General features: G+C 42.5%; 1 protein-coding gene and 1 long non-coding RNA gene across 2 annotated transcripts in view; one reads left to right on the forward strand and one right to left on the reverse strand.

Moving 5' to 3' along the window:
- The window catches only part of LOC119029995 (macrophage mannose receptor 1), a 17597-nt gene extending 1548 nt beyond the window's left edge, over nucleotides 1–16049 (reverse strand). The window contains exons 1-45 of the mRNA XM_037117279.1: nucleotides 15584–16049; nucleotides 14321–14466; nucleotides 14119–14231; nucleotides 13860–13999; nucleotides 12899–13122; nucleotides 12690–12796; nucleotides 12486–12604; nucleotides 12242–12377; nucleotides 11685–11767; nucleotides 10844–10963; nucleotides 10662–10763; nucleotides 10416–10574; nucleotides 10222–10304; nucleotides 9662–9806; nucleotides 9527–9571; nucleotides 9245–9412; nucleotides 8198–8317; nucleotides 7984–8094; nucleotides 7856–7888; nucleotides 7635–7769; nucleotides 7375–7521; nucleotides 7133–7267; nucleotides 6892–7049; nucleotides 6413–6557; nucleotides 6264–6318; nucleotides 5693–5759; nucleotides 5448–5581; nucleotides 5311–5354; nucleotides 5029–5202; nucleotides 4708–4862; nucleotides 4411–4524; nucleotides 4208–4323; nucleotides 3446–3600; nucleotides 3154–3359; nucleotides 2893–3070; nucleotides 2583–2807; nucleotides 2281–2450; nucleotides 2125–2195; nucleotides 1875–1975; nucleotides 1401–1520; nucleotides 1148–1285; nucleotides 913–1067; nucleotides 703–802; nucleotides 370–605; nucleotides 14–197 (exon numbers count right to left, since the gene is read on the reverse strand). Coding sequence (XP_036973174.1) covers nucleotides 14–197; nucleotides 370–605; nucleotides 703–802; nucleotides 913–1067; nucleotides 1148–1285; nucleotides 1401–1520; nucleotides 1875–1975; nucleotides 2125–2195; nucleotides 2281–2450; nucleotides 2583–2807; nucleotides 2893–3070; nucleotides 3154–3359; nucleotides 3446–3600; nucleotides 4208–4323; nucleotides 4411–4524; nucleotides 4708–4862; nucleotides 5029–5202; nucleotides 5311–5354; nucleotides 5448–5581; nucleotides 5693–5759; nucleotides 6264–6318; nucleotides 6413–6557; nucleotides 6892–7049; nucleotides 7133–7267; nucleotides 7375–7521; nucleotides 7635–7769; nucleotides 7856–7888; nucleotides 7984–8094; nucleotides 8198–8317; nucleotides 9245–9412; nucleotides 9527–9571; nucleotides 9662–9806; nucleotides 10222–10304; nucleotides 10416–10574; nucleotides 10662–10763; nucleotides 10844–10963; nucleotides 11685–11767; nucleotides 12242–12377; nucleotides 12486–12604; nucleotides 12690–12796; nucleotides 12899–13122; nucleotides 13860–13999; nucleotides 14119–14231; nucleotides 14321–14466; nucleotides 15584–15644 — 5833 coding nt within the window. The 5' untranslated portion in view covers nucleotides 15645–16049. The remainder of the gene's footprint in view (nucleotides 1–13; nucleotides 198–369; nucleotides 606–702; nucleotides 803–912; nucleotides 1068–1147; nucleotides 1286–1400; nucleotides 1521–1874; nucleotides 1976–2124; nucleotides 2196–2280; nucleotides 2451–2582; nucleotides 2808–2892; nucleotides 3071–3153; nucleotides 3360–3445; nucleotides 3601–4207; nucleotides 4324–4410; nucleotides 4525–4707; nucleotides 4863–5028; nucleotides 5203–5310; nucleotides 5355–5447; nucleotides 5582–5692; nucleotides 5760–6263; nucleotides 6319–6412; nucleotides 6558–6891; nucleotides 7050–7132; nucleotides 7268–7374; nucleotides 7522–7634; nucleotides 7770–7855; nucleotides 7889–7983; nucleotides 8095–8197; nucleotides 8318–9244; nucleotides 9413–9526; nucleotides 9572–9661; nucleotides 9807–10221; nucleotides 10305–10415; nucleotides 10575–10661; nucleotides 10764–10843; nucleotides 10964–11684; nucleotides 11768–12241; nucleotides 12378–12485; nucleotides 12605–12689; nucleotides 12797–12898; nucleotides 13123–13859; nucleotides 14000–14118; nucleotides 14232–14320; nucleotides 14467–15583) is intronic.
- On the forward strand, nucleotides 9207–10209 carry LOC119029998. The gene is made up of 3 exons (XR_005078148.1): nucleotides 9207–9344; nucleotides 9673–9880; nucleotides 10042–10209. It is a non-coding gene; the product is annotated as an uncharacterized LOC119029998 (long non-coding RNA).
- Nucleotides 16050–17288: the final 1239 nt, after the last annotated feature.

Genomic DNA, 17288 nt, shown 5'->3' on the forward strand with positions numbered 1-17288 from the left:
CTCTGTTGCATACCGGAGGAGATCTTGCAGATGTAGGGTTTAGAGACGTCACACTTGGTGTCGTTCCAGGTCCCGTGGAACATTGGCGAACCGTGCATGCTCACGCAACCCTCGCCGTCAATGTTGCTTGGCTCTCCCGGTCCCCACTGAGTGAAGAAAACTGGCCAGCCATCTGTCCACATGTAGGAGCCGTCCTCCTGCATTACAAGAAAATGTAAGTTTGGGTTCACTGGTTAAAGGGTTAGAATCATTTTTTATGTTCTTTCCTTTTTTCTTTTTTTTTTTACTTTGATTGCTGTTTATTTATACATAGAATGTTTTCCAAGGTTGCCTTTTCATGTTTCACTACTGTGGGGTTTTTTTTTCTACCTTGCGCCTGAGTCCGATCCAGGCATCAGCTTTGCCCTGCAGCACCACTCCGGCGATGAAGGCCTGATCGTAGCTCATGTCGATACTGGCCAGGTTGCCTCCCTGCTGCTCGCAGACCGTCTGAGCTGCGTCCCAGGTCGCTGGCTCCTCCACCAGCTTGTAGCAGTTCTGGTACCAGGAGATGTAACCATCCGGGCAGGGGTTCTTGGTTGGTGGTGGAGGATCAATGGTGCTTGCTGATGATCAAGCAAATGGAGAAATGTCTGTATGTTTGATATGTTCTTGTTAATGAATGGAGATCAATGTTAAGAAGAAACCGGAGTGTTTACTGACATTTCTTCCTGGAGCAGACGAAGCTGTGATCCTTATGACAGCTGTCATCGTTCCACCTGCCGGTCACCAGGTAGTTGTGACTTATGGCCACACAGTGTTCCTGTTGAAGACGACAAGAAAGCTTGAAGTGATCTGAACTGTAAACATGAGCTTCTCAAACACAGTGTGTAGGTTTTATCATGTACAACTCTGTAGAGTGAGTATACTGACCGCTCCTCCTGCGTTGTTGGGCTCGTTTTCGTTCCAGTTGGTGTACTTCACGGAGCTGACCCCGTCACTCCAGGCGTACTGATTCTCCACCAGGATATCTGACAGGCCGATCCACGTGGGGCGGTGGAGGTCCTTCAGGTAACTGGACACAAAGTCTGGAGGAGACGAAAGGATCAAAATGAAGAGAGCCGTCTCTTTGACCTGGACTGTTTTAAGTCTCGTAGATTTAGCTCACCGTTCTCGTACTGGTTGTCAATAATGGCCAGTGCTCCTCCTTGGTCTTTGCACCAACTCGAAGCAAAAGTCCAGTTGGCTTTGATGTCGTTTTTCTTCCCTTTGAACATGAAGCACTTATCCCTGAATCGCATCCAACCTGGCGGGAAGGAAGGTCAGTGGGTTGCATCATATTTCATGGATGAAAACAGCTGGAAGAACACACTGAATTAAAATGTTGCATGTTAATAATTAAAAAAAAAAGTGTGTGTTACCTTCAGGGCAGTTGCCCTCCCAGGGCTGTGTGGGTGGAGGAGGGGTGTGGTTATCTCCAGGGAGCTTCTTACAGACGTAACCTGCTCCAGCCCGCCCACAGTTGGCATCATTCCATGTACCTTAACGAGTTTATCATGAATATCACAACCAGCGTAAACAGCTTGCATCATTTAATTTTCTTCTATAACGAGATGAATCCAAATCTCCACCCCTCTGGCTTTGCAGATGTAATATTTCTGTATTATGATGTGGTTGAATATTATATCTAGTCTACAATATTAAAGTGTGGTGAATTCCAGTCATGTGGACGCTGCTGATGTGACCCTATTGCATCCCCCACACAAGCCTGAGACTGCCCCTACTGTTAATGTGCATCTTGCTTCCTCCGACACCATCTCAGGTAGGAGAGACCAAGACGAACTGAAAAAATGAGAAGATGGAAGTGATTCTGAAGTGAAGGGGAATTTCAGTACCTTGGTGTCGGTTCATCTGAACACACTGCTCCTCCCCGTTGGCGTTGTTGGGCTCACCTGGAGCCCAGTGAGTGTAGGAAACAGCAGAGTGGTCCACCCAGCTGTGCAGGTAAAACAGAGAAACATCAGTGTTGACCTCTGGTGTGGACGTCATAAAGAGAAAATCCTTTCGCTTTTTGCAACGATTTGGAGAGTGAAATCGTCTTTCTTTAGGAAGGATTTTCCTGTTAAATTCACCAAACACACATACTGGTATTGTCCGCTCGCGATGCCAGACATCCACATCCCAATCCAGGCTGCGGTGACTTCACCTGTCCCCACCTGGAAGAGCGAGACGGACGTGACGCAAACATGTTTCGCTGCGACACATGACAACATACATTCTGCTGTGAAGGCGAAGGCGTACCATGGTGTTGACGAAGGCCTGTTCCTCTGTGCTGTGGATGCTGACGAGCCTGGCTTTCTCCTTGTAGCAGCGGACCATTGCTGTGTGGAAGTCCACGATGTCAGTGTCGTTGTAATAGTAGCAGATGTTGTTGTTCTTCCTCCAGCCGGGGTTTGGCCCACAGTCGGGAGCTGAGGGTCGAGACAGGTTGATTGTGATTTCCTACCCTTACACGCTCGTTTTCCTGGTTGTCTTCTGTTGCACCAGCAGAACAAAAAGCCCGTTCATGCAGGTAGGTCGGGCATATTTTTGGGACTATTTACCTGGGACAGGAGACGGGGGCACAGGGGGCAGGATGGGGTTCTTTCCCTTGGTAATTCTGCAAATCCAGTCTTGGTGAGCGTCACAGTTCAGGTCGTTCCACCAGGAGAACGTCCCGTTGGTGCTACTCACCATCTCAACACACTCCTCGCGGCCCTCGTGGTCGTTGGGCTCCCCGTGACCCCAGTTGGTGTGGCTGACAGGGGTGCCATCGCTCCAGGAGTATCCTACATGATGGGGAAAGGTCATTTTAGTCGTGTACCAATAAGCTTCCACCAGGGTTGATTCAGTAAAAACACACATTCTACTCGCCTCCCTCTGTTGGGTTGCGCTTGAGGCCGATCCACTTGCTGGTGCCTTTGCTGTACAGCGACAGGAAGTCCTCCTCCTCCTGGTTGTGGATGCTGACCAGATCAGCTCCGCGGGAGACACAGTCCTCACGTGCTGCTCCCCAGCTCTTCTTCATGGACCAGTCCACATTGTGGAAGAGCTGCAACGAATCAGCCCAAAAGTCAGCACAGGAAAACTCACCACTGAAGAAGAGTCACAGTTTTTGCTGTTTGATTTGAATACCTTGTAACAGTATCTGAAGTGAGGCTGAGCCGTCCAGCCGTTAGCGCAGCCCTGCGCTGGAGGAGGAGTCGGGGCTTTTGTGGGCGGGTTGATGTCGGGCCTGGGCTTCTCGCAGAAGAAGTTGAACTTCTCTGAGCACTCCTTGTCATCCCAGAAACCACCGATCTGACCCGAGGTCATCGCCACGCATTTGCCATCTCCGCTGTCTAGAGAGAAAAAGGACAGAGTTGTTTCCCAGCGCGAATACCGTCAAGGTGTCCGGCTGATACGGGGGTAAGTGTCAGGTCTGTACCTGGCTGGTCTTTGTCCCAGTGAGTGAAGGTGAGAGGTGCGCCGTTGTCCCAGTAGTAGTCCACCCCTCCACTCGTTCCTCCTTGAGCTCGCAGGCCAATCCACCAGAATCCAGTCTTTCCTGACAGCTCCACTGTGAAATGTGCCTGCTCGTAACTGCAAACACACAGAGACGTAAATGTTTATTATGTGAAGTAACTCTTTTAAACAGATTCTTCAACTTTCTATCTTGTATCAGTCTATTTCTGTTCTTAATTACTCTCATGTGATGCCATTTTTTTCTTCTTTCTTACCATCCTTTACTGCGTTTATTTATTTTTCATCTATTTATTATCCTGTATTCTTTTTAGTGCTCTAAATCTCTGTAACTGTTCTTAATTCCTCTGATGTGAGGTTGTCTCATCATCCTGTATTAAATTTTATTCTTTTATTTATCTCTATTTTTGCATTTCTTTTCCTCTCTCTTTATTTTTCTGCTTTTATTGCTTTTACTTGGACTTAATCGTATCGTCTTTTTGTGCTTTTACATTTTCTGTTCTGCCTTCCTGTTTTAACTCAGTTTAGACTCGGCTTCCTTGTGTGCGGCTCAAATGTTGGCTTATTATTATTATTATCATTATTATTATTATTATAAACCAAATTATAGCCAACCAGACCTCTTAATTCTGATAACTTAGTATTTTAAGAGGCTAAATCCTTGTTGTCATTTAATCTACTTAAGAACACATCCACAAAGGTTAACTGAATGACGTCTCTGACTCACATGTCTCCGAGGTGCACCAAGAAGCTGTCCTGGCCTTCACAGAACTCCTTCGCCTCCGACCAGCTCCTGGGAGTCTCCTCCATCCAGTAGCAGGCGTAGCCGTACGCGTCCCAGCCCTGACATCGATACATAAGATGAACTTTTTAACAGGTGTTAACGTGGGCCAAAACTTAAAAAGAAAAAAAAAGCAGAGTTCGTCTTACCTGAGGGCATCCGTACACGGTGGGTTTCACAGAGGGCACCGGGTAATGTCCTTTGGGCATTTTGCATATGTAGGTATTGAGTTCTGAGCAGGTCACGTCGTTCCATCTGCCAGTCTGGATGACATTAACATCACGATAACCACAAGTTAATGCAAAGAATTTAGGTAGAAGTTATATGGTCAGCCTGGATTTTTTCATGCACGGTGCACACTGGTCGAATTTTGGTGTGTATTTAACCGGTGTGTGGAAGTGTGTTTTTTTTGTTTGTTTGTTTGTTTTTTTCTTCAGTTTACTTACTCGGCTCAACATCTCGACACAGTCTTCATTGTACCCAGCGTGGTTGTTGGGTTCCCCGGGAGCCCAGTAAGTGAAGGTCACCATGTGTCCGTCAGACCAGGTGAACAGGCCAGGGAAATCCAGGTCATTCATACCGGTCCACACGTCACTAGTTTCTGTAAAGGACAAAAAAAATAAAATATTCAACACACTGCATCATTTCACCTTTCAGTTATGAAATGACAAAAAAACAAACTCTCATAATTAAATTGGGATCCCAAAATGCTTTGCAGGTGAATCATTAAAAGCTCATTTTCAGGCTCATCACATGTTATTCCATACCCAGGTACAGGTAGCTTTCCAGCCAGAGCTGCTCTTTAATCGAGCGGATGGATACGAGCTCGGCACCCAGACTCCTGCAGGCGGTCCGGGCGTTGTGCCATGTCTTTTTGTCTTGGAAAGGTTTGTAGCAGAACTCTGCAAACTCGTACCAGTCCGGCCCTGAACACCTCAGCTCTGTCAGAGAGAGAGAGAGAGAGAGAGAGCAATCAGTGAGTGTCCTGAACGAGAAACAAAACGTAGTTTAATCATTTCAGGGATTATTATAATTGCATCTAAACTCACCCCCATCTGCAAAAGTGTAAGACACACCAAAGCTCCCATCATATCTGGAGAGAAAAAATTTGATGTTGAATTAACCTGAACAGACAGTTGCACTTCACATTAATAAAACAGATTTAGTTTGAATATTGACTACTTACTGCCTTGAGGTGATGCCGTTCCTGGTGGAGCCGGCATAGAAGTCCAGTCCTGCAGTTTTCAACATAGTACAATCTCCTCCGACTTCATTGAGAATCACTCCAGCATGGATAGCTGCAGCACAGATGTTTGAGTCCTGTCAGGGGGAGACGGAGCACACAGATATTTATATGTATTCAGTTTGAATTTTTTGTCCTTTGACACTGAACAGAATTTGTGGCACAGATAAGACAACACGTTCACACACCCCGCGGTAATCTGAGGTGCCGTACACAGTGTAACTGGCCCTGGCGCAGCCTGCTGGACAGTGGACGCTGAAACACACAAAAACACACAGAGCAGAATATTAAGGCTTGTTGTTTTAATATTAATTTCAACCACAAGAGGCTGAAGTGCACCACTGCATGTTCTAAATACTAAATAGGTCTAAAAGCATTTAAAAAGCACTAAGGCACTTAAAACTTGACATCACTTTTTTAGAGTTTGCCAACATTCAGTAAATGCACATCGTTTTTAGAGTGCACGGAGAAATTAAAACTCAGCTTGAAGAAATGTCGGGCAGCAGCGTACCTTAGCTTCTGGTGGATAAAATTAGTATTGGAAAGTAAAAAAATCTTGGAGAAATGATCCAAGTGAAAAATAGATAAATAAGTACACTCACTTTTTTTTTTTTTTTTTTTTTTTTTTTTAAATTAACATTAACAGATTCAAAACTTACAGATGGTAAAAAAAAAGTTGAAAGTTGGCCTCTCTGGGCTTCCATACCACACAAATACTTTATTTGATATGTGTTTAATATTACTTCAAGTTTCACTCACGTCTTTTTATCATTGGTGAAGCTGAAGGCGGGCACGCTGCCGCACGTGATCGCATCTGTTGAAAGCACAGAGCAGCATCATAGCAGATTTTACTGATGACTGGATACGAAAGAAGACTTGTGACACTGTTTAAAAAATAGTTTCCTTACAGTCCGGTGTGCATCCTAAGACGTCGAAGCGAAGGCCTGCCTGACCGTTGACCTCCAGCGGGAGGATGCGGATGTACTGAGCCGACACAGGCGTGCCCAGCAGCTGGGTCTCAGGGCTGCTTCTGTCTAATGAGCCTGGGAAAAACTGCAAATAAAGGAAATCCTGTATGACAACCCCTTCTTCACCTTTCAGTTTGATTTTTACATTTCAACGATTTGTCCACCGAGTTTGAAACATATAGAAACATAATAAAGAAAAAAAAAAAACTTAACGTATGCACACTTTGAAAGATTTCTTTGATTAGACTCTTCCAAAATATGAGATAAATCCTTCACCCTGAGATCAGGTATAAAAGGTCAACAGATACTATGACACCTCACAGACATTTACCTCCAGCCAGAGCCCGTTAATTCATCTCACAATGTGGGTTTTAAACCGTGGCATACCATGTGGCATGTGGCCGCCTCCGCTCACTCACCTCCCCGTCAGCAGTGTAGTCGGTCCAGCTCAGTCCGTCCATGCTGTGCTGCAGCTTAAATTTGGTGACCCAGTAGTCGTACTGGGGACAACCCTGGATCACTATTCCTGTTACTTTCCTGGTCTGGCCCAAGTTAACCTGGATCCAGCTAGAGGAAGCTGAAGGAAAGATTCAAACATCAGAACTCCGTCCATAGATTTAAATATAACTATGTGTGTGTGGCCACTGGGTTGGCACATACTGCTTGAAGGCCTCCAGCAGGAATCTCCATTCAAGCGGGCTTTGCTGGCGGTGAAGCTGGCAGAGGAGGAGGAGGAGGCAGAGAGCTGCGAGTCTGTGATGTTCCCATCCTCGACACCCAGGCCGTGCAGGCACACTGTAAGCAAACCAACAGCACAATCCCTCAACTGTCTGTGATTGTGCTTCAAGACAAGACGATGGAAGTTTTACATTTTATTTTAAACTGCAAGAAGAAGAGCCCACCTTTCTGTTCACAGGTGTACACAATCTCCAGATATTTGGAAATATCGGGACAGGGGTCGGGATCCGTGTGGGCGTACACGAAGCAGAACTGACGATTGTCGCACGTCTTTCTGTAGTGAGGAAGGATGTTCTCCACTGTGCAGCTCCCTACAGAACAGAACAGAACAGTGAGAATGGCAGATTGACAAAACATTTTAAGAAACTCATTTTAATCCCTTTTTGGTGTTCTTGTTTTTGAGTAACTCCTGTTGCGGCGCCACCTTCTGATCCCTCCATGTGTGGACAGATCTCGTCGCTCTTTCGTCCGTAGAAAGCCGACTGGATGTTGATGACACTTTCGTCCAGACAGTGGATGACGGCAGTGGAGCCCTGGCACACCAACGCCGTCTGGAAACCTACAGCAGGGAGGAGTCAAAGGTCAATTTCTGCTTCATGCCACTTGCAGACGTACAGTTTGTAAAGCGATGTCAGGTGTGGTTACCATCGTGAGGCGGAGGAGGCTCAGGTGTTACACCTGAAAGAGGCGGCAGGAGGAAAGTGTTACCAAGATGCATCACGATTTGAATATTACTTTTCATCAGCAAAGACCAGTGAAGCAACATGTCTCACCTCTCCTCTTGCAGATGTAACCTCTCTTGTTCTCACAGTTGTCGTCGTTCCAGTAGCCGTTATTGATGATGATGGACAGGCAGTCTTCACCGTAATAGTCGTCCGGGTTACCTGTGAGGAAGAGTTGAGGCCAAGAGAGGGAATTCAGCTCACCTCCATCATCATCATCTCCATATGTTAAGCCGTGCAAGGATGCATCTGTCTGTAAACTGACCTGCGTTCCAGTTGATGAATCTGAAAGGAGAACCGTCCGTCCACTCCCAGCCGCCTTCAGTGACCGAGTCATGACCGCCCATCCACAGAGAGATCCCCGTGGGACTGTGCTGGATCACACCTGAGGGGAAACATCGAGGTACACGAGTTTATTAAGAGATACAGAAAGAAAAAACAGCATTATTTATCTATTTTATTTTACAAAAAAAAGCCAGCAGAATGCTACGGTCACAGAAAAATCCTACATGTAGTGGCCTAAAAAATAAGAATAACTTTAATTGTTTGTTTTTTTGCAAGTTTATTAAATACACATATTTATATATTGCAGTTACTTTGAGTTAAGAGAGTTGGAGTTAGTTATATAAATTATTCATGCCATTATTCTTTTTTTTAGAATCTAAAAAATGAAACAAAATAAATTTAAATTTAGAACAAAGCAGTCAAGAATTTTTTTTTAATATGTACAATAATACAGTGCTTACCGTTGAAACTTATATATCCACTTAAATGTGACAGACCTTTTGGATCTTTTATTCATTTTAGTAATAAAATAAAATAAAATTGTATTATTACGACTTTTTTGTGGCCTAACAACTTTTACCTCAAAATATTAAATTGAAAATAAATTAGAATATATACTCAAAACAAACAAAAACAAAAATAAAAACAAACAAAACTAATTTAAATAATAATAATTCAAGGATCTCCTCTTTTTTGTTGCTTTATGAGGATTTATCCATATTTAGTCAGGTATTTATATATATATATCAGTTAACTGTGCTTTCTTGATAATGTAAACTTGTGAAGGCTTTTTTTATGTTCTTAGTTTCTTCTAAGTGCTTATAAATATCTTGTAATCCAACAATGAAGGGGTTAATGACACTATTATTAACACTTTGTCCTATTAACACATAATGATGTCAGTGCAACACTTGTAAGGACTTATTACTCCTTAACTAGTGCTAATTATAAGGAATGAATGAGAAATCAACAACCGCAGATGAAACTAAAATCAGGATGAGTGCATGTGAAGGTGTAGAGGTCACACCGTGTATGAAGCCCTGCTCGAAGGGCTCCGTGATGCTCAGCAGATCTCCTCCCTGGTTCACGCAGTCGGCTCGAGCGTCCGCCCACGACCTCATCGACAGGTAGTTAAACAGGTAGCAGTAGTCGTTAAACGGGTCGGCCATCCACGAGCCGCACTTCTCGTTCCACCCTGCAGCAAAAAACAACACACACCAATTCAAATGTGTGCACATATCCAGATAAACACTCACGTGTTATCAGATGATGCTTCAAGTGTGATGATTAAGTGTGGTATGAAGTGAACCTGGTCCAGATGTTGGGGGCTGTGGAGGAGGTCCCTGACCCTTGGCTGTGGAGAGACAGGACAAAGACTGACTTGCAAAATACAGTTTGAACACAGCACAAGATAAATAGAATGAAAAATTCAAGTGTATCACACGTTTCTTGCAGATGAAGTCCCTCGAGCTGGTGCAGTAATCATCATTGAGTAACCCAGGTTCCACTTCATTCATCCCTCTGATGTGCACACAGTCCTCGTTGTCCTGCCAGTTGTCCGGCTGGCCGGGCACCCACGGGAGGAGATCCTGAGATCGGAGACAAAAACAGCCCAGAATGAAATAAACTGTTTCAGAATGAGCAGTTTCACACTGGCACATTGGTAGTTTTGAGTTTTATCTCATATTTATGACATTTGATTTCATACTTTTGAGTATTTATCTCTTATTGTTGAGTTTTAATATTATATTTATGACTTTTTGTCTTAATATTTTATCTATCTTATATTTTAGCTTAATTCTTCTCTTATTTCTTTTTTTCCAGTGGAAACAGGCGTCCATGGGATGTGACAGGAATTCTTTCTCTCTCTCTCTCTCACTGAAAGTGCAACTGTCAACTATATCATTTATTTATTCATCTCCAGCCCTCACATTATTTATTTTAGAGACCACCACAGAGCTAAGATTGTCAAACGGAGGTCACGTTCACGGCTTCATCACTTACAGGAGAGGTTCCATCACTGAACACAAACTGGTTTTCAACCTGGATATCATTCAATCCGATCCAGGCTCCTACTGGCATGTGAGCTGCACGTAAAGGACAAAAGCATCAGGTTAATTTCAATTTCAAACAATTTATTTACATCAACAATTTATAATATTATAATTTCTGGGCAGAATCATTTCAAGGTGGCTCACCAACGAGGAAACTCAGCTCCTCCTGCGTGTGGAAGCTGGCCAGGTGACCCTGCTCTTTGACACAGTGGGCCTCAGCATCCTGCCAGTTCTTCACCTCTTCGGTCTCGAACTTATAGCAGAAGTCCCCGTACAGCAAGTATCCAGCGTCGCAGTGGGAATCTGAAGCGAGACAATGCCACGCTTATTACACAGCCTATAACTTCAGCTAGAACGTCTGTGAAGACGGGACCAGGAGGCCTGACTGACCAGGGGTTGCGGTGGGTTTGGGGTTCTGTCCGCCCGTCATCTCACAAATGTAACCGTGGCTCTTGAAGCAGTTGGTCGTCTCCCACCTGCCGTCATAATTCCCTGGAAGAGAGCGGAACTCATGCGATGCCAGCCTCAACTGGAAACACGTGACGGTGTCAGGTTGAGAGTGCGGTTCCTACCTGTGAAGATCTGTCCGCAGTCCCACAGGTTGGCAGTGTTTTTGGGCCAGCCGGGACCGTAGTTAGAAAATTCAATCTTGGATTTATCCACCCAGTTGAAACTCCCGTCCTGGTCCTTATCTGGTGACAAATTATGACAAAAGAGCATTTTCATTAACCACATTTATCATAAAGGATGATTAACGTTCACAGTGGAATTATATCATTTCCATCACAGCACTTGAAATTGAATCTGAGCCAAGCAGTCACAGAATGAGGCCACTGCTTGAGTTTGTCTTGACATCCTGTTTTTTGTCGTACATCTGTACATCGTTGTAAATCTGATATTTGATATGTCGAATGACTGTTAAACTCTGATGTTATATATATTTCAAATCAACTTCATCTCCCAATTAAAAGTGCTATTTGGGATTAAAAAAAAAAAGGGTCTAATTCCCAACTCACCTTTGGGATTGTAGGACGGGTTGGCTGCCATCGCAAAGCAAGTTTTAGATGAGTTGGGAATGAGACTCAACAAACAACATTTCTTACAAATAGCACCTTTAGTTGGTTGACAAAGTTGATTTGAAATGTAAAAAATCAAAGAAATAAGAAGGGAAAAAAACAGTCATTTGACCTGCTACATATCCGATTTACGTAATTTTTGATTATCTTGCGAAAATAAAAATTCTTTTCTTTTTAATTTTTTTACACAGAAAAAACTTTGTCTTTACATCTAACAGAAAAAAAAATGTGATTTTCCATAACACACTAAACATGATCATTAATTAGTCTTTAATGTTTTGGGGGTTTTTTTGGGGTTTTTTACAGTGACAATGAAAACATTTAGCGTGTGAAGTACCTGACAAACCAATCCAGATGTCAGGAACGTTCACCTGGTGAAAGTCTGGAAGGTTCCCGTTGATGAAGAACTGTTCCTCCTGACTGCACACGAGGATCAGAGCAGACAGGGTGAGATTACTACTGTTTGCACAAGTGCCTCAGTCTGTGTCATTAAAAACAACATGGACCCTGAATACCTTTAAAGTGAGACCATGCATGTTCTATCTTTTATCTGTCTCTGTATTAATGATTGTGTTTTACATTACCATACATGGTAACGCACGTGCTGTTCTCCCAGCGAGCCTCTTTTAGCTCAGGTAAAAAGTTATTTTAGTGCTTAGAAGCTAAAGAGCTACAGATGCTTTCTCGAGGAGCTGGTGGAGACCCAAAAAGAGGTAAAACTGGTGGGATCCAAAAGATGCAAATAGGCAACTGTGCTAATTTATTCACGTAGCAACCGAGGCAATTACTGTTTATATGTGTTCTGTTTTCATTTTTGTTCTGCTGCCCCAAGTGGACAAAAGCGTATAAATGCAACTTTACATTTTGTGGGGGTTTTTTTATGGTTTTTCCTACCTGTTAATGATCAGCAGGTGAGCACCCATATCGGAGCACTTGGTGACGGCCTCGTGCCAGGTGGTCAGCAGGTCGGTGTTACTGACCATCCAGTAGCAGCTGCCACCGAAGCTATGCCAGCCGGGAGCGCAGATAGCTGGAGGTGAGTTTTTAGGGGGAGGAGCAAAGATGTAAACAACAGTGTTCCACACCAGCACAAACACCAGATATCATGTTCGTGTATTTCCAGATGAATCCAGCTTACTGTTCAGTGGTCGTTCACACATGTAGGGACGCTCGTATCTGCACATGTGGCCTCTCCATTTCCCAAATTCACCTGTCTCCTCTTTGATTTTTGCGGCACATATGCCGGTCTGTGCATCCCTGTTGGAAAACATGTGTTTCAGTCCTGGTTGCACTGATAAATATTCAGGTTTAAATGGCAGGTATGTACAATATGACATCTTACCCTGCAGGTTCATTAGGACCCCAGTTTGTGTAATCCACCGTCTGAGCGTCAGACCAGGTGAACTGTTCATTTCCCGCCTCCACCTGACAGGAAATCTTGTTGCATTTCTGGAGAGACAAAGCTCATCTTCACATTGATGCACAGAAAAACTCACACCCAGCGTTAAACGACAGAGCGAGCTGCTCAGTGTGACACCATGTTCCTCTCACCAGCGTGGAAAACCCGATCCAGAGGTCAAAGTGCGAGGAGTCCAGCGATCCCGTGACGAACTGCTCTTCGTCTGCTGAAGTAATGGACACCAGGTCTGCTCCGTCCTGCACGCAGTCATGTCTGGCCTCAGTCCAGCTCTTCCAGGCCAGTGCGTGCAGCTTGTAGCAGCTGGAGCCGAACTGTCTCCAGCCGTTGGCGAGGTCACACTGCGGGCCAGGGTTTGCTGAAGAGCAGCAAAGAAAACATGTTTAAAAAGTAGTTAGCAGTTAAATATGGCCTGATGGACGGTCTGGTATCTGACACATGATGGACTGAGAAACAACCAGTTTGATGTCACCTGATTTCAAACTGTTCCACTGATGATAGTGGTGGAAGTGACCGTCCACACATGTACAGCTTTGAGGTACTTGGACTTTTTATTTTATAATTTCAATATTTAATCTATTCGTTTTGATTTTTAATCTAATAATTTTGACTTTTTATCCAATAATTTATACTTCTGATCTAATAATTTATACAGTTTTTTTCCTGAAAATGTATTTTTTTTTTATCTATTTATATTCTATCTAATATTTTTGATCTAATAATTTATATATTTTTCTAAAAATGTATATACTTTTTCTGATCATTTATATTTTTTATCTAATAATATTATATCTAATATTTTTGATCTAAGAATTTTGACTTTTTATCTAATAATTTATATTTCTGATCAATATTTTTACTTTCTAATAATTTTTAGTTTTTATCTCATAATTTGCATCACTTGTTTTAATAATTTAGATTTTTAATTCACAATTGTTATTTTTCTATCTCATAATTCTTTCAAGAAACATTGCAGAGACGCATGTTAACACCAGGTGTGAACAGACAGATAAAGAACTGTCCACAGGACGGATGTTAACATCAGGTCTGAACGGGACCGATTTCTTTGTGCATTACACTACTCGCTGGACTTACGGTTGATGTGCTTGCAGATATATTTCCTCTGAACATCACAGTTCTCGTCATTCCACCGTCCATAGCTGGACCCGACCACCTGACCGCAGTCCTCCCCGGGGTCATCGCCCCAGTTGTCAGGCTGACCCCCCATCCAGAATCTGAAACAGGAAGCAGATCATCCAGTGAACATGTTAAACACATCTGAGAGTGTGCAGTTGTTTTTGTCCATGTATCTGATAAGTGTTTCTGATACTGGAGTGGTAACAGTATTACGTACGACAGGTATTCAATAAAAGGCTTCCCATCACTCCACTCCCAGACACCTTCAACCACGTGGTCATTCAGGCCGATCCAGTAGATGTCTGAGTTGAGTTGTGTGCTCACCCATTGCTGGAGGGAAGACGTACAAACGACATTAACCCGGTGTGTGAAATGATCGAAGAACATTTAGGACCTGTGGCTCCTGTGTGTCGCCTCACCCTCTCGTGAACATCCTGAATGCTCATCAGGCTGCTCCTCTGCGTCATACAAAATGCGTTCGCGTCATTCCACGACTTCGCATCGGTTGAAAAGTAGTAACATTTACCCTCAAACTCCCTCCAGCCTTGGTGACACTGGCTGTGGGCTGAAAACGACATTTAAAGAGGAACAGAAAGAAATACATTAAGGCCCATCAGCAGCAGGCAGCGTAGTAGTTCTTTATCTGTTACTGTGACACCGATTATTATTTTTCATTTCAGATCTCTGGTTAAAGGTGCAGTATGTGAGAACCGGCCACCTTTCAATTTCACATTCCAACAAGTAGGGGGCAGCATTTCACCTGAGTGCTAACTGTTGCAGCCGTTAGCAGTCGCATGAGCCGAATCTGCCTGGATATTTTTATTGAAGTTAAATACAAATTTGAGGTACATGTACTTAACTTGAGTATTTTGTTTCTATACATTAATCTACGTCTGCACCACTGCGTGAAAGACGAAAATATAAAGTTTTTATTTCCGTCAGCTTTAGTGACTAGAGCTCATAAACCATGGTGATGTGTTATAAATGAAACTGCTAATTCTAATAATCTATTAGCTCCAGGTTATGTTATGTGTTTGCTGGTTGGTTTGTTGGCAGGATTACGTAAAAACAGATTTCCAATCAATTTGAACTTTTGGTGTTAATCTGGATAAAAGGACAAAAAGGATTTAATTTCTCAGGGAAAATTGCTGATTTACAATAATCTAGGTGAAGATATGCTGCAACAAAATCTTCCAGTCGGGTAGAATAGGGGAATAAAAGTAGTCTGATTACACTTGAAGCCCTTTAATCATAAAAGTCCCATGACAGATCCACAGTCCAGCTGTGTCAGTCAACTCTCAGCAGTTCATACAAAGCTTTTGGGGTAATGTTTGACTTTAACAGCTTTTACAGACACGATACAATCACATGTTTTGCACAGAAGCACGAGTGTATATATGTATATTTTAATCTCCCATTGTTGGAAATCATTTATCTTTTTTTTTACTCCTCGTCCATTTCTTAATAATTTCTCCACAAATACATCACCAAATGACTTAAGTTAAGGCCCCAACAATTAAAAAAAAAAAAAAAAAATGTTCAAATTACAATTTTCAGTTCTTTTTTGTTTTCTTTTGTTTTTTTACTTAGCAAAAGTCAGATTATCTTTGATCTGTCCATGATTGCCATACTCCTTAAATTCACTCTCAAAAGTGTCTCAAAAGCTGCTAAAACAGACTCACCACAACTCAGAAGAGCAGCAAAACTGAGCAGCTGCAGAAGCGTCCTCTGTCTTCTGTCCATTATGCTTATTATTTCTCTGTGTTCACCTCTCACGGTGTGTTTCTACGCATCCTACTGTCTTTTTTTTTTTTTTTTTTTTAATCTCCAAACTCCACTCAGCCTGTCAGCGTGTGTGTCCGTGATATGTGATGCGTCCTGCCTCCCGGTAACGAGACGTCTGAGCATCCTCTCTTTGCTTCACGTCTTTTCAGCATCTGTCCAGGGTCCAAAGACTGACAGCAATAAAACAACAGAGGCCAAAAACACTTGACCTGCTGACTCATTTTCAACCAGCAGGAGTTCACTACGGAATAAAACTTTAATAACTGAAAACAACAGTCGGGTGTTGCTGCTCCACAGCGTGCAATCATAAGGGAAATTACTCTGAATTACCTAAAAGCAAAAATAACAATTATCAATGAGAGACACGATGCAAAGTTGATCAGTTTTCTAAGATTTATAGAACTTTTTGTAATGTTTATATTTCAACAATCTTATTCTTGTTGTTGTTGCTGTTGTTGATGTATAGTGAATTTGTATTGTCTTGTAAATGCTTTTATATGTTGGTGTATTTTAACTTGTAGCACTTTGAAGACTTGTGACTTTACTTGAGACACAATGACTCGAACTACTGTGTTCATGTTAAAGGTGCATTATGCAGTTTTGGGGAAGACATTTTAATCAGAAGAGAAAGATCTTTCCTTGTGTCTAAACAAACTCTTCTTTTCATGACTGAATAAACTGAGTAAACAAACTGACCTTGAGGGACAGTTTCATACTGTTTTAATTTGTCTATATGTGGCGGACCCTGCCACCGTTTCTAGCTTCAACAAGTGTTCTAGGCACCTTGTTTTCCTCTGAGAAAAGCTTGAAATATAATTTTATTTCTGAGTTTGTTGTATTACTTCATTAATACTGTAAATATTAAAATCATAAGTTTGAATTTCTTCTCCAAAAACTACAGTTTTCAGTTGAGTTTTAAAAGTTTTTTAAAACGGCGATGGGAAGGGAACATTTGGATTGAGGCAGGTTAGATAGCAGGTTAGATAAACTGGCCTGTTATATGATTATTCGACAGGTACCAGTACCTTTTCTTTTTAAAGATCCAATACTGTAAGTGAGGCTGCAGGATCTCGAGGAGGGAGGAGGAAAAAAAGTGACTTGACCTCTGACCCAGAAAAAAATTATTCTTGTTTGAGACTTGAACAGACGACTTGTGCAACTTAAGTTTTCCAACTAAACATTACTTGCTGAAAATAGTAAAAACTGAGCTTTGTGAACTCATCGCACAGTACATAAAATAGTATTGAAAGCTCACATAGGAGCTGACACAGACGATGGAGGTATGTAAACACTGTAAAAACAGGAGCATCGACACTGATTATGTGAGGGCTCACATCGCGTCTGACACGGTGAAACCACAAAGTCCAGAAGGGACTTTATAACAACCACATGTCAGCCGTCAATAAACTTTATACTGCCAAACATCTCCCTTGAAAAAGTTACATTTTAACCTGCTTTAAGGATGTTACAAAACAATAAAGACCACATTTCAGATCAAAATCTCATTTACGTGTTGTATAACTCAGCAGACTTGTCAGAATCAGGACAACTCAAACATGAGTCCCAGTCCTCATTTTTCCTGTGATAATGAGTTAAAATTTG

The sequence above is a fragment of the Acanthopagrus latus genome, chromosome 12, assembly GCF_904848185.1.
Source record: "Acanthopagrus latus isolate v.2019 chromosome 12, fAcaLat1.1, whole genome shotgun sequence".
NCBI lineage: Eukaryota > Metazoa > Chordata > Actinopteri > Spariformes > Sparidae > Acanthopagrus > Acanthopagrus latus.